Genomic DNA, 16,667 nt, shown 5'->3' on the forward strand with positions numbered 1-16,667 from the left:
ATTTCATCAAATTTAATGTCAACACAACATGTTTTGAATTTTACGCATGAATTGAGTGAAATTTTAAACAGTTTTTGGGGTTTTTAAATATAATTTTGTTGATTTTAATTGAATTGTTTTTAATGTAAATGTAGGCTATAATATGTGTTAATAAACAAAGTGTTTTTAAAAATTCTAATTATGATAATTATGGCCCACTTTACCTGAAAAGAAACTTGTCTGTAGTGCATGATCTCAAAATGTTTATATATATTTCTTCTAGGTATCTAAATTACACGTTTAACACAACTTAAAGTCACGCTACATAACTCATGTAAATACAAACAACACGCCGCGTGCCTGTCATTATGAGCAGGTGGAGAATCATGTTTGAAACGAGCCAATGGCGTTGAGCCTCTTGACGTCTTTAAACCAATCAGGTGCGACGTCGACAGCAGTCATGGTTGAGTGACTCACCGGCGTTTTCAGCCAGTGAGAGTAAAGTAAAGCTCGGCTGACGTGCACTCCTCCACGGAACGACGCGGATCTGAGGGGAATCGTAAATGCAACTTTCCTTTCGTTTTCACTGCCAGTTTTGAATTAAACTTATATTATTGTCATCACAAGAACATGTATTCGATATCCTCATGACTGTGAGTCGTAATAAGAGATGAGAAAAGCGAGAAAGCGACTGCCAGGCGAGCGGATCGCAAGCGTCTAACAGGAGACATGAAGGTAACCGGTTTCGGTTCGTTATAAACTTACTGAATGTATGTGGGTAATCAATTATGATGTCCCTGACTGTGTTAAAGGTCCTTTATGATGTTGGCGATACATTAGAAATCAGTGAACGTGTGTAAGAGATTTGTTGTGTCACTGAATGTGTAAGAAGATCCATTATGTTGTCACTGAATGATTGACAGGTCCAAGATGTGAGAAATGTGTTTCTGTTTCATTGAATGAGTAAGAGATCAATTATGATGTCACTGCAAATTGTAGGCCTATATGTGGTTTATAATTGGTAGAAATTATCTCTATTTACTACATTAAAAAAAAAATGTTAATTTCATTGTGTTCAATTCTCTCTGTGAAACGCCACCTGTCACAAAACCATCAAGACTTCAGTCATAATTTTGTTCCTTCTGTTTAGTTTTGGTGGTTATCTGCATAGTTGTATCAGTACATGAAGTTTTGGCTACAATGAATGCAAATTAAACTTTTTTCTTACTTCAGCCTGTTTACTTTCCACTGAGGTAAAAGTTATTTGAAGAATTTTGAAGACTTGTCTGATTTGATTTGCTTATATAGACTGCGTCAGACAAGATAAAACGTTCATTCATACGCTGATTTAAGCCATGCAAATTTCAGTTTCCAAGGAAATTAACTGTTTACTCCTATATGGTGCATGTTGAGTGTTAATTTTGCATCCTGCCTCTCAGATGTTTTGTACTTCATCTGCAGAACAATTGCCCTGGAAGAAACAGAAGCTTCTGGATATCCATCAGGCTCTGAACAGTGACCCTGTGGAGATCGAGACCCTTCGGCGGGCGGCTGTGAGCGAAGGCGGTTTGCTGACAGGATGACATCAGGAGAAAAGTTTGGCCTAAACTCCTCAGTATCAACGTGTACAGTCTGCCTGCCAAACCCTGTAAGTGTGTGTTTGAGTGTCTGGAACGTACCACAAAAACTCCAACAATGTTTACTTTTTCTTATTTCCCTCTTTCAAAGCCAAAGATGTCCGAGAAGACCACAAAGACTACAGACAGGTGGTGCTCGATGTCAGGAGATCAATGCGGCGTTTCCCGAAAGGTCAGTATCTGATATATCAGTCAAAGAACATGACACACCATCACATGATTTGACACACTCACTCTGGAGGTACATCCAATCAGGAGTGAGTGATAAACTGGTTGAGATGATAAAAGTTTGTCTGCCTGTATAAATTTGTGTCTTGTGTGCCATAGAAATTGACATCTAAAGCGTGAAAATTTTGATTTGACAACAGCTATATTTTTAGTTGTAAATTGCATGACGTTTTAAAATAAAAAATAAGCCAAACTATTTTAATTCAGTAGTTTCTTCCATTTAAAAAAAAAAAAAAAAAAATTATCTTCCATTATTTTAACTTGAATAACAAACATTTTCATTGCAGATTGTAGTATCAGTATAATATAACAATTTGAGTGCAAATCAGTGATTAATATATATTTTGTGTCAATTTTGGTATCCTGTAAGCCAAAGAAGAAAAATTAGATTTGACAAAAAATTTTATTTTTCATTGTAAAAATTAAGCCAAACAATTTTAAGTCAATAGATGCTTCCATTATTTTATTTTTTTTAAATGAGTAACACAAAGATTTCCCATTGCAGATTATATTATCAGTATAACAATTTGTTTAATTGACTGATTAGAGATTAAAGATTTAATATTTACTGCATACATTTACATTCATTTAGCAGGTGCTTTTATCAAAAATTACTTAAAAATGAGAAATACATCAGAGATTAAGGCGACAAATGAAAAGTGCTAACAATACAAAGTTTCAAATGTTTTTATAGAAAAGTACAGACTAGAACAGGATAAGAAACAAGATATTTATAGTTTTTTTTATTTTATTAAAATGTTCTGTATTTCCAGGTTTAAATTAGATTTAGATAATCCCAAATTTTCAATGTGGTCTCACATTTTTTTGAGAATATCTCAGTATTTTTCTTGATATAAATGATTGCTTATATAATCAGTGTTATTCCCTCGCTGTGCGTTTGGAACAGTGCATTGATTGTGTGTTATCTATCTGAACACAAATACATGTGATATTTGTACAAGGTTTTAAGTCACAAGAATAAGGGAGACTTTTACACATCATCATCATCATGTCTTTAGGGTGTGTTTGATCCTGTGATTATGGAATAATTCACATTTTCACATCTGTCCTGCTTTTCATGACTGATACGTTTTGTTGTTGATGTAATGGTTCTCAGGCATGCGTGTGGACGAGCGAGAGGTTCTCCAGGAGCAGCTGATAGACATCATTCTGGATGTTCTGAGGAGAAATCCTCAACTGCACTATTACCAGGGTTATCATGACATGGTGGTGACCTTCCTGCTGGTTGTGGGGGAGAGGATGACCATCGCGATAATGGAGAAACTGTCCAATCATCATCTCAGGTGAATTAACCTGACATAGAGCTGCACCATTAATCGTTACAAGATCGCAATCTTGATTCAAACATCCACGTGATCTTATTCCTAAAGCTGTCTATTAAACCTTTGACAAGTACAATCACAGCGAACATTCAGATCTGTCTTCTGAGCCAGAGAGAGCTGTTGTCATATATAGGTATGAAACAGCTTCACAAACTTCAGCCACACAGAATCATTATTTCTCTTATTGTAACTCATATTATCACAGAAGTACTGGGATAAGAGTTTATAGTTAGGATATAAACACTGATGTCTATGGTAAGGATCAAAATAGAGTAAATCATCTTTTTAAAGTAACTTGACATATCAATTACATCGTCACATCATTAGACAAGCGGCTGTTATAAAAATGCATTTGTCATTGAATCATTTATTCAAGAGATTCGTTCAAAAATGCTGATTCATCCAGTAATGAAACAAGTCTTGTTGAGTGAGTCATTGAATCATTCAATCAAACCAATTAAAAAAAAAAAATTATAATCAAATTAATTAAATATTTAGATTAATTAAATATATTTTTTAAATAGACTGCAGCAATTAACATTTTGTCAGAACCTCTAGTAAATTGCATGTTATTTTGTTTAGTTGTCTATTCAGAATTGTGGGAGAATCTATATTTCAAACAAAAAAATCATGATTCTCAGTTTATCCAGAATCGTGCAGCTCTATCCTTTTTAGTATGACCATTTTCCACAAATGGATATTTTTGGATTGTAAATCAAAAACTTGACTGATAGTGTATGATCGTTTCTGCAACATAAAATTGTACATTTAATTTCATGCATTTGGCAGTAACTTTTATCTAAAGTGACCCACATTTCAGATGACACTGTCGTCTTCTGTAGAGCTGCTTAATAGCTGAATCGAATTTGTTTCATAATTGATAAGTTTTGCAGCATCGACACTGTTATTGAACTGAAATTGAATCAAAATTAAATTTTTAACAATGTAGCACTATTTTCTACTCTTTGAGCTCCAGGAATAATGCTTTTCATTTTACTCTGATAGTGATAAGTATCCTCAGACTTTTTTGTTTTGTTTTTGTTTTGTTTTTTCTGTTGGGAACTGCAGGGATTTCATGGACCCCACCATGGACAACACAAAACACATCCTGAACTACCTGATGCCCATTCTGGAGCGAGTGGACCAAGAGTTACACGACTTCATGATAAGGTAGGCTTGATTGTGTTATGTTGACTAATGATTATCTGTGATTGATTGTGCACATTCTGCACTACAACCGTTTTTACACAGGTTAAGCACTAAGATAGTTCTGGCTCTAAATTCAGATTAGTTGAGGCACGTTTGAAGCCATTGCTAGTAACCACTTCTTCAGTCAGCTGTAAACAGTCTTCAGTTTGACTAATTATAATTGAACATTGATGTCTTGTATTAAACTTTATAAAAGCGGTAAGCCGCTCAAGGCCATCCTACTAGATGAACTTATCTATCGGTAGGTTTGAAGTAGATGTGATGTAAAGCTTTAGCAAACCCTAAGTTATCTTAAAGGAATGTGCCGGGTTAAATACAAGTAAAACTCATTCTGTTGATTACCACAAAAAATGTCTTATCCCTCAGAAATTATATCATAACTCTCATAACCAGAAGTTCACCCTCCAATCAAAAAAGTCCCACCAGGGCAATTTGCACAACTTTACAGTTTAAATAACACACATTTTGTATGGAAGAATTAATGTAAGCAAAATAGGAGCTTTACGTTTTTTGCTTACCTTCTGAAAAGCTTGTGAATGAATGAATGAATGAATGAATGATTAAATGAAAGTGTGTATAAACTGAGGGACAAGTCAAAGTAATTTTTCGTGGTAATAAATCAACATCACAACTGATAGCTTGTTTGGATCCTGTCAAAGGGAATATTCTGTTTTGAATGCGGTTCTCTGTCCTGAAGAGGGCAGCAGAGGGTGTCTTTAAATGTCTAGACAGAGTCATGAGAGAGTGACGCCTGCTAACAGGTTTATCTCCGACTATTATACACTGTCTGAGACTATAAAAGCTGCTGAAGTCTGTGACATGGATCTTGAATGTCTGTATGTTTGTTGCCAGTAGCTTTGTACGTTGAATCAGGTGAGAGAAGGGGAAGTGTGTACAGATGCACAGTGATGTATGGTTCGCTTCATTTCTGTCAGTTACAAAACTGATTTTCCTGCAAGGACACAAACACACGCTTTATGAAATATTCTCTCGGGAGACTGTTTTGTGTTTGACCCTTCATCAAAGTCACTGTCACAGGGCTCAACAGTCAAGATTTGTTCTGGTTTTGGGCCAGATTTTTACTTTCCTGGTCATTTTAATTCTCAATTTTTTTTATTTTTATCTACATTTTTATAAGTAAAAGTGTATATGTAGTATACACGTATGTAAGTATATAATATATAAGTGTATATATAAGTATATAAGTGTACATATAAGTATATAAGTATGTATATATATATATATATATATATATATATATATATATATAAATAATTTGTAGTAAAAAAATTATGTTCATAATTTGCATTAATGGGAACCCCTGGTGTTAAGACTTGTATGGCTTAATATAACGTAAATGATGTCTCTTACTGAAATATGTAGTAGAAAACCCATGAAAGATTTACGTTATTTAAAAAATCCATGACATATTTGGACCGATTTGGACAATGGGTGGCGATGACGTCAAATGGTTGCACTGGTGAGCTACTTGCATTACCCTGCTGCTGTTTTTACCGAAACATAACTCGGAATATAATATACGATGCCACATTGTGCAGCTTTTGGTTGTAATTTTCAGTCGATGAGCCACGAGAGAAGCGATGTAAGTCTACTGCTTTACTAGCGATAAGAGGAGAAAAGAATGGGAAGTTGTGCAGAATGTGGACGAATAAAACTTCCTAAAGATCTGCGTCTTTGTTCTCTTCACTTCAGGCCTGATGGCTTTGAGGCTTTTTATCTGTATGTTTTGGTGCAACGCGAATCTAGTAACGCATACATGTCTTAATATTCACGGGGTTCCCTTTAAAACCCGATCAGCCTTTTCGATTTGAGCCAGAGCGCAGAATTAGTGAGGATGAAAACATCGAAGACGCGCAATGTCTCTGTGGCTATTCGAACTAGGGCTGCACAATTAATCAAATTTCTAATCGTGGTTACGATTACGAATGCCACGATTTTGTAATCGTTCAAAGGTGCGATAACAAGGAAAAATATCCACTTACATTATTCTGCGTGTTTAACAGGTGTGTTATGAGCATGTCACGTTGTGAGAGGCGAATCACGACTACTTCAGAATGTAAAAGGTCTAACCCAGCATAAACGGAGCTACCAGTGATGTAGGTGTACGCTATGTCGAACGCACGCGAAACACCAGCACCCGACATTTTTAAAAAGCTGCCTACACAGCCTATATATTTACATTTACAAACATGGAAAACAGTGATAGCTGGACCTCTCAACCGTACGCTAAGGAGAAAATTCCAGCGTGACTGTAAGCAGAGCAAGCGAAACATGATTATGTATTTGTGCTAAGCTAGCGACATTGAGCATCAACCACGTGGCAAAAGCTAAAACTTTTTCATATACTGTGTACTTTCTTTGTATAACAGTTCTATCTAATAACATATTAGACAGGACTGTTAAACAGATCGTAAACTAATGAAGACGGAGAATGTGAGCACTGTGTGCTCAGGATCTGTCTGAACTTTTCTCTGCGCCGTCAAAATAAAAGCCACAACAACAAGCGCAGTTTACGTCACTTCAGGCCCTAGGGGAACATTAGTTCTCAGGGACCCACACTGGTGGCAAAAGCCCCTATTATTATACCATGCATATGTTGACTTTTTATTATTATTATTATTATTTAGAGAAGAAACCAAACCAATAGATAGTTAAAATAAAATAAAATAATTGTGTCTTTTTATTTTTATACAAAAATATGGCATGCAGTTGCTTCAAACAATGGTATAAAGCTATTCAATATATATTTCAATGTAAATTGTGATAATCGTAATTAATAATCGCAAGGGAATAATTGACAATTATGATTTTTGTCATAATCGTGCAGCCCTAATTTTGAACTACTGTTCTATGATTGACGTGTTAAAATGGTCTGATCACCTGAATGCGTTACACACAGTTAAACATGCTGAGAAGATGCTACTGTTTTATGCGATCACAGATATCTCGTGCATCACGGCACACACAAGCTTTGAGGCAGTCTGTCTCAATCGAGATGTGTTATAGGCTTACCTTCGTCAGGCACGGCATTTGGTTAAAGCACACACTTATATCCATCGGCAAATGTAAGCTCTTTCAGCTGTGGTCTACTAAAAGCCTCAAAGCCATCAGGCCTGAAGTGAAGAGAACAAAGACGCAGATCTTTAGGAAGTTTTATTTGTCCACGTTCTTCACACTTCCCATTCTTTTCTCCTCTTATCGCTAGTAAAGCAATGAAGACATCGCTTCTCTTGTGGCTCATCGACTGAAAATTACAACCAAAAGCTGCACAATGTGGCATCGTATATTATATTCCGAGTTGTGTTGCGGTAAAAATAGCAGCAGGGTAATGCAAGTAGCTCACCAGTGCAACCATTTGACGTCATCGACATTGAACGCACTGTGCACCTAAACAAAATGGTGCCGCCCATTGTCTAAATCGGTCCAAATATGTCATGGATTTTTTAAATAACGTAAATCTTTCATGGCTTTTCTACTACATATTTCAGTAAGACACATCATTTGTGTTATGTTAAGCCATACAAGTCTTAACACCAGGGGTTCACTTTAAAATATCCGGAGATGAAGTCGTACAGTGCAAAACATGACTGGGTTGTTTACTAAATTCAGCCTGTTTTACAGTAGCTTCTGCTTCTAAGACTGTTAAATCATTCTTGCAATATTGATAAATCCTTATATAATGTCTTCTAGCTAGATAACATGCATATTTGCATCAGCAGAAGTAGTTAAACCTCACAGAAATTAAAAATATTTAAGTTTGCATAAAAATGCATGCACGTTCAGCAGTAGGAATCTAAACACTAAACACTGGACTGAGACTGAGACTCTCACACACTGACATCTCCATCATCGAGCTCTGTGTCAGACAGATAAAAGTGTTGCGTATTCCCCACACGCTCTCAATATCATCTTGCGCTTTAGCTTTTGACAGCCATGTGTTGTGTATTTGTCCTTTGCAACCTGATGCCTAAGGTTACGTGCTTTCTTGCTGCACGACCATCTTGTTTATGTGAGAACCATTTGGTTTGACAAGCCAACAGAATCGTTGATATGTGATTCATTTATGACGTGTGTGTGTGCGCGAGTGTTCACATAAACCTGTAGCTCTGTGTTGCGTGAGGCTTTTCCGTCTCTCGTTTGAAAAAGCAGGTTATTTTTAATGGCGACTCATCTAAAATGTAGAGAATAAGAGGTTCTTCATAAATATTGCATGGGCGCGTCTCGCCGCAGCGCTGGTCCACAGGTTTAATGGTGTTGCTCACTCAGGTGCTGTTGCTTTTGCTTTTATGAATCTTTCCAAACAAGTTAATAAAACTTCAGAACTTTTAAAAAGCCCTAAAAAAAGAAATGAAGCTTTTCTGTTCCTGTTCGTGCATCAGTTTTGTCCGTACAGAGAAGCATTTACTGAGCTCTTGCTGCTGTCTTACTGTTCACAAAAAGAGCTTCACCCATTGCGAATCGTTACAGTTTCTTTGTTATTGGTTTTATTCTCGTCTAGCATGTACTCGTGACCTTGCCGCACGTTTACAAGATGGAGAAAAGGCCTACAGCGCCGTTAAATTGCTCACATGGAGTATCAGTGACTGTGATTAATGAATGTGTCAAACATGCGTTCTTGTGTTTTGCACATTCTAAATGCTTCGGCGGGTTTTTCGAGGAGTTTCGGAAGGATTGGTGGGAGCTCTGCTGTGTCCTGTCATGTTTGAATGTCGATTTCACAGATTAGAGGCTCTTTCAAAGACTCTTTCAAAAGGTCATGTTGCCATTGAGTGTGTTTACTTATGCCAGGTACGTACTGTACATGACGCACACAAGTGTACGGTCCTGCTGTACATGCTGAATGCAAGTTTTTCTGGTGGTCATAGACCGCGGTATTAGGTGGTTATTGACGTACTATACCAAATATATATCCAAATGGATAGAATCAATAACAGATTGGAATCCAATCCAATCAAAAGCTTGTGAATCAGACTCAAATCGAATCATGAGATCTGTCAATACTCAGCCCTATTGATGAATTTCCTTCAAATATCTGTGCAGATTATTCAAGTTGCTTGATAGAATCACACTGTACATTCCTAAACCCTGGGTTAACTAGGGCCTTATGAAATCTGTTTTATTTGTCCACAAATTCAGTTTTTTTTTTTTTGTTTTTTTTTTTCCGTTGAAATTTTTTGGACTCCATTTTAATGGTTAAATTAAATTTTAGTAATTAAAAAGCACGTCTAATTAATTGAAATCATGAAACTTGTACAATTTAACAATTTATAAAAAGTTGAACAAAAATGAAATTTTTAGGGACCTATGAAATCCATTTTATTTTTTCCCAAATTCCGTCTTATTTTTTTTTCCAAATTCCATTTTTTTCCTTTTTTTTTTTTTTTTTTTTGGACTCCATTTTAACATTTAAATTAAATTTTAGTAATTAAAAAGCATGTCTAATTAATTGAAATCATGAAACTTGTACAATTTAACAACAATTTATAAAAAGTATAGCAAAAATTACATTTTTAGGGCCTTTATGAAATCCGTTTTTTTTCCCCCCAAATTTCGTTTTATTTTTTTTCCAAATTCCGTTTTTTTTTTTTTTTTTTTTTTTTTTTTTCTGTTTTAATATTTTTGGGCACCATTTTAATGGTTAAAATAAATTAATAATAAAAAATCATGTCTAATTAATTGAAATCATGAAACGTATACAATTTAACAACAATTTATAAAAAGTATTAGTAAAAGTAAAAGTAGTAAAAGTATAAATTACATTTTTAGGACCCTATGAAATACATTTTTTTTTTTTTTTTTTCTCAAATTCAGTTTTATTTTTACGAAATTCTCTTTTTTTTTCTGTTTTAAGTTTTCTGGATTGCATTTTAATGGTTAAAATGGTTAAATAATTACATTTTAATAAACAAAAAGCATGTCTAATTAATTGAATTCATGAAAACAACAAAATGTAATACTTTTTTTTAGAACATTAGTTTAATTTATGTTTTAATCATATGAAATTAAACAAACTTTTTTTGTCAAACAAAGAGCTGCACAACTGAGCTTTTAATGCAAATTAAAACATGGAAGAAAAATTGTGATTTATTCCTTAAAAAATAAAGTTTTAATAATAATTTATTATTGTTAGTATTATTACATGGAGATGTAGCTACATTCTACTGTACAATAGTAATATATTTCTGTCACAATTTATTCAAGTTAAACCGAACGTTTATTTTGACAGGTTGCAGTGAAGACCTTTTGAGTTTCTGTGTGTTTATGCGATTCCATGCATGTTTTCCGTGAAAATTATAGAGCTCTAGTTAACTTCCTTATTTGCATATTTGCGGTATCAGTTGGATTGGATGAACACAGCACGTGACCTGTTTGCATAAAGGCTCTTTATTCTTATAAAATGTCACATTTCGGACACCATTTGACTTTTTTTTTTTTTTTTCCCCAAATGCTGAAACAACTGTTTATACAACACGCTGTGTTTCCGTGATTGTCCAAAGCACGCGAATATGAGGCACATGATTGGTTGTCTGTTGCTAAGCATAGTCTTAACATTCTAACACCACATCATTTCATTGCTTACTTGCTGTTTCAGCATGGAAAATATTATGCGAAAGATAATTGGTTCATTTGTACTTAATAATATGTGTAATTGTTCAGTTTGACCCGATAATGTAATGCATATGGTGTTGATAATATGCTGATAATTGACTGTCTTCGTGTTGCAGGTCAGAGGTGGGCACTATCTTCGCCCTGAGCTGGCTGATCACATGGTACGGCTACGTCCTGTCAGATTTCCGGCATGTTCTGCGGCTCTATGATTTCTTCCTGGCTTCTCACCCACTCATGGCCATCTACTTCGCCGCTGTGGTAAGGAGAAGTCTCTCTCCGCAGTCTGTACTTTAGTCAGTCCATCTCCCGCCTTTCAAGGACATCGAGGCAGTGCTGCGTTCTGACCTTTTCAGTGTTCGTGAGAGAGAGAAGGACTAAAGTGTCTTATAAAACTATTTTTAACTTGACTGGGCATCCTGAAAATGCAATGCTCATGCCACAAGATGCTGAAAAAGCTGTTTTCACACTTTTACGGTCACAAATGACCGTAAAATTGTCAGTTTGACTTTTAGGGTAAATACACAATTTTTACTGGTAAGATACCATTCACACATCAGCATCAGAAGCTTTTTAGTTTCATCTATCCAATTTGACAGCATTTTTGACTTCCGAGTGACAGGTTCAAGGGGAGGACCACGGCGCTGAAAAAGTGACGAGACGTGACTCAACAGTTAAAGACGCCCGTCTAGTTCATGTTTACATAGAAAAACAGTTAAAAAGCAGTGCAGTGGGACACAAAAAAACATCACTGTAAACATCGCAGAGTAATTGTGCCGTCTCAGTGACGACTTTGTGATCGGCCCAAAGCAGACATCTTGCGTCAGGGCATTCAGACCTTGTATGTGCTCATACTGGTTATTTTTATTTGATTTTTCCTGATTTTAGTACTTCTCTTCACTTCAATTTATACAGTTAGTTGACAAGGCAACATTTCTAATTTTCATTTAAGTTTTTCATCTAACTATTATTATTTATTGTGTGTTATTTAAAATTAAATATTAATATAATAATATTTATTATTTTTATTTTTAATATTTCTATTAAGGTTAGTTTTAGTAATTTTAGTACTTCAACAAACTTATTTTAGTTAATTTAATTTCAGTTTTTAAATATTAAATGATAATAATAAATATTAATATAATAATTAATTAATTAATTTATTTATTTATTTGTTTAATATTTTTATTTAGCTTTCATTTATTTTTATTTCAGGTTGAGTAATTTTACTACTTCAGCCTCAATTTATTTATCATTTAAGTTTTTAGTATTCAATAATAATAATATTAATAATTATAATAATAATATAATATTTATTATTAATTAATTTGTAATTTTTAGATAGCTTTCGTTGATTTTTATTTCAGTTTTAGTAATTTTACTACTTCAACTTCAATTTATTTTAGGTAATTTTCATTTAAGTTTTTAGTATTAAGTAATAATATTAATAATGATGATAATGAATATTAATATAATAATATTTATTATTAATTAATTTATAATTTTTATATAGCTTTCATTCATTTTTGTTTCAGTTTTAGTAATTGTAGTACTTCAACTTATTTATTTCAGTTAATGTAAGTTTTTTAGTATTAATAATAATACATAATATTTATTCTTTATTAATTAACTATTTATCTCTCTCTGTCTCTCTCTCTCTCCTATATATAATCAGTTTTAGTAATTGTAGTACTTAAACTTATTACAGTTAGCTAAGGCAACATTTCTAATTGTCATTTAAGTTTATCATCTAATATTTATATTTTATTTTATTTCAGCTTTATTTCAATTACTGAAAATGATCATTGAAGATTATTATTATTATTATTATTTTTTTAAAAAGTTCTGTTTACACATGATTTCTAAACCGATCATTTATAAAATGATGAATTTGAATATGATTATGGGTAATTTTCTGGAAAAGGCTGATGTCCAACATTAAAAAGCAGTCTCTATCCCCAAGAATAGCGCTCTTTTGCTAAGAACAATAGTTTCTACTCTTGCCATGATTAGTTTGAAAACACAGGCAGTGATGTGCTGTTACCCCTCAGACTACACAAGCTTTTGTAATCCAAAAAGGGGATGTTGTTTACCATGTTCTGCCTGCGTATTTGTTAATTCACGTATTTAGGCGATAGCTAATTCATCAGCACAACAACAACAAACGTCTTTCCAAAGAGAGGCAAAGAATTTTCTTTATTTTTCCACTCCTTCCTCATCTAATGTGAGAATCGAGGGCACTTTGTTGTAGCGGGATCAGTTAATTAAACAACTCTAATGAATTCACCAGAGGTTTGCGTGGAAGGCTGCGTGTTTGTGCTAGAATCCTTTAAACGCGCCTCTTTCTTCTGTCTCCACGAGCCGCTCCCCTGCTAGAGACAACGGGGAAAGCAAAGGGGGCCGGGGGCCGTTTGAAGTCAGGATAAGAAAGCCGGCAGGAAATGTAGTTCATCCTGCATCTTAGGTAGTGGATGTGCTGAGGTTCAATGCGCTCGCGCACCGCTGGATTTGACCCGGCTCGGCTCTGAACGGCAGAAACGGCAGCGCTCTTACTTGACCTCTGCTCGGATGGATGCTGGAGTGCATCTGATCGGGCGTGAGGAGGCTGTAGTGAACATCTGTGAGCTGAGGTTTATTTCATTGCTGTTTGCTCATAAGTGAAGGAAACGGTTTGATTTAATAGTTTTATTTGATAGCCAGCACACCCAGTTTTCTGACATAAACTCTGGTCCACATTGCATCTTATTCTGACCAATAATCACCCATTTAGACTGGAAAAGACCGTCTGAGCAACATGTTACATGACCAACAGTTATTATCTGTGATGTTTACACTGCAAAAATCATGTACAATTAGTATATATTTTTTGATATATTATTAATCACTTACAATTAGTCACAATTTAAATAAACATATATGAACATCCTTAAAACAAGATAAATTTACTTGAAAGCAAAGAAGACAGTATTTGTTTTATGTTTTTATTTGTTTTTATATATCTTGAGTTAAGTTTAAGAATTAAGTTTTTTTTTTAATTCATTCATCATTTTTTTTTTAATTTTATGTAATTTACATTAAACTTTTTACATTTTTAAAGTATCTAAACAGTCTTAAAACATAATATTTATTTGAAACAAAATTTTTGAATATATTAAGACTTGTTTTCAGAGAATATATCTTGAATTAGGTTAAAAAATTATTATTTTTTTATTCAACAATTTTTTTTATTAATTATATATAATTTATATTAATTTTTTTTAAATATTTTTAAAGTATCTAAACAGCCTTAAAACATAATATATTTATGTGAAACAAATTTGTAGAATATATTAACACTTATTTTCAGGGAATATATCTTGAATTAAGTTTAAAAAAAATATTCATAAATTTTTTATTAATTATATATAATTTATATTAAAATGTTTACATTTTTGCATTATCTAAACTGCCTTAAAACATAATATATTTATGTGAAACAAAATGTGACTGACTGGTTTTCAGAGAATATATCTTTTAATTAATTAAAAAAAAATGTATTCTTAAACTTAATTCATCATCAATTTTTGTATTAATTATATATAATTTATATTATTATTATTATTATTATTATTATTACTACTATTATTATTATTATTTATTTTATTTATTTTTTTTATTTTGAATAATTTTAAAAAAAAAACCATACTTAAGTATAAATCAAACAAAATCTACTGACTTTTATGCTTAAAGTAAGAAAAAAAAAACGATTTGAAAACCGTAAGAACCAAATATATACGGCAGAATTTGGGTGCGACACACAGTTTTGGGTAATTCCTTCAGTGCTTTATGGTTTTCAACGTTTTATTCCTGTTCTAACTTAATCAGACCTGATTATTTCTGCTTATGGGTACATGTTTACATGATACTAGTTTATTTTTTTTTATTATACATTTTTATATTTTATATTTTTCATATTTTTTAAGTTATGAACCTCACAAACTTTGACTACTTGAGTGACTTTCTCTTCCTCAGAAGTGTTGTTTTAACATCGTAAACATGACTTGGTTGTGTAAAAACCGGTCGATCGGATTGAATTGTCATATTTTTGCGTGCAGCACGCGTCAGTGAAGGAACTGTGGGCGGTACGTCTGACACTGAGACTGTAACGCTCCGCTCACCACTGTCTCTCTCTCTCTCTCGTCAGATTGTGTTGTACAGACAGAAGGAAGTGAAGAGCAGTGAGTGTGATATGGCCAGCGTTCATCACCTGCTGTCTCAGATGCCTCAGGATCTGCCATACGAGGAGCTGATTGGTCGAGCTCAGAGCCTCTTCATCAGCTGCCCGCCCTCTCTGCTGACCCAGTCTGCAGCGCTGCAGTCACGCAACATGTGAGACGCTCAAACACACACTTACATTTACACACACACTTTTACAAAGGCTTTTTTACCTCTTCAGTTAACTATGGGGAACTATCAACAAATAATTATAATTTAAATACTTTTATACTTAATTTAATACTAGTGTTAGGGCAGAATGATTAATGAAAATCTCAACATGGATTAGTGTGATTATCATATCACAAATGCTGTAATTTAATAAGCGCTGCGTGTTTCAGAGTGAAACGCTGCACTGTGTCCTTTTACGTGTGATCAGCTGAAGATCTGGTGTTTTCAGATTTGAAATAAGAAAGGTTTATAAACCTGTTGACAACAGAGGAGCTTTAAATCTCCCTGGCTGCATTTTTCTGCTAAAATGGTTTAATGTTTGAAAATAAAGAAATAAAACTATTAATTTCTAAAAATATTAGTATTGTACTTTTACAGTTGTACAGTAAAGTTTTTTTAGGGATTAAAAAATTAATTACTAAAAATATTATTATTTTTTTTATTAATTTCTGGGCTGTTAATATTGTCTTTTTTTACAGTTATACAGTAAAATAAAATATATTTTTCATTAAATACTCAACTTTTAGCATTTCTGGAGTATTATTAAATATTCAATTTTTAGTAATTAATAAATTAATTACTAAATTGTTTTTATTTTTTTATTAATTTCTGGACTATTATTATTGTCTTTTACAGTTAAACAGTAAAATAAAAATATATTTTCATTAAATACTGAATTTTTTAGTTTTCGTTTCTGGAGTATTAGTATTTTAATGTTTTTTTTTTTTTTTTTTTTTTTACAGTTATACAGTAGAATAAAAGTATTATTTTTATTAAATACTCAATTTTGTAATAATTAAAAAATTAATTACTAAAAAATTTGTTTTTTATTAATTTCTGGACTATTAGTATTGTCTTTTTTACAGTTAAACAGTAAAATAAAAATATATTTATATAGTGTGTATATATAGTGTAAATATAGTGTATTTTTATATTGTAATGTTTTATTTAAGAATATTATTATTTTATTACTATTATTATTATTATTATTATTGTGTAGTCATATAATCACACTATGATTTTGTTTTTGCCGAATTCTGCAGCCTTACAAATGAGCACAGTATTTTTTTTTTATCACATTTTAAATCACAATTCAATTTTTATCAGATTTTTTTTTTATCCCCAAATACTTCAGTTCTACCTAGTATACAAATAACACCAGTTCTAGTGCTGTTATACTGTAGAATTCAGTGTGCAGACAAACAAACACACACACGTA

The 16,667-nt window shown here is 33.0% G+C and overlaps 1 protein-coding gene across 1 annotated transcript in view; it reads left to right on the forward strand.

Annotated features, from left to right (window-relative positions):
- The first annotated feature begins 451 nt into the window (after positions 1-451).
- Positions 452-16,667, forward strand: part of zgc:63863 (uncharacterized protein LOC393372 homolog) — a 28,774-nt gene continuing 12,558 nt past the window's right edge. The window contains 9 exon segments of the mRNA XM_051873339.1: positions 452-676; positions 678-714; positions 1,441-1,556; positions 1,558-1,627; positions 1,708-1,788; positions 2,962-3,148; positions 4,256-4,357; positions 11,143-11,284; positions 15,207-15,391. Of these exon segments, the coding sequence (XP_051729299.1) occupies positions 650-676; positions 678-714; positions 1,441-1,556; positions 1,558-1,627; positions 1,708-1,788; positions 2,962-3,148; positions 4,256-4,357; positions 11,143-11,284; positions 15,207-15,391 (947 nt within the window). The 5' untranslated portion in view covers positions 452-649.

This window comes from Ctenopharyngodon idella, chromosome 19, assembly GCF_019924925.1.
Source record: "Ctenopharyngodon idella isolate HZGC_01 chromosome 19, HZGC01, whole genome shotgun sequence".
Taxonomy (NCBI): domain Eukaryota; kingdom Metazoa; phylum Chordata; class Actinopteri; order Cypriniformes; family Xenocyprididae; genus Ctenopharyngodon; species Ctenopharyngodon idella.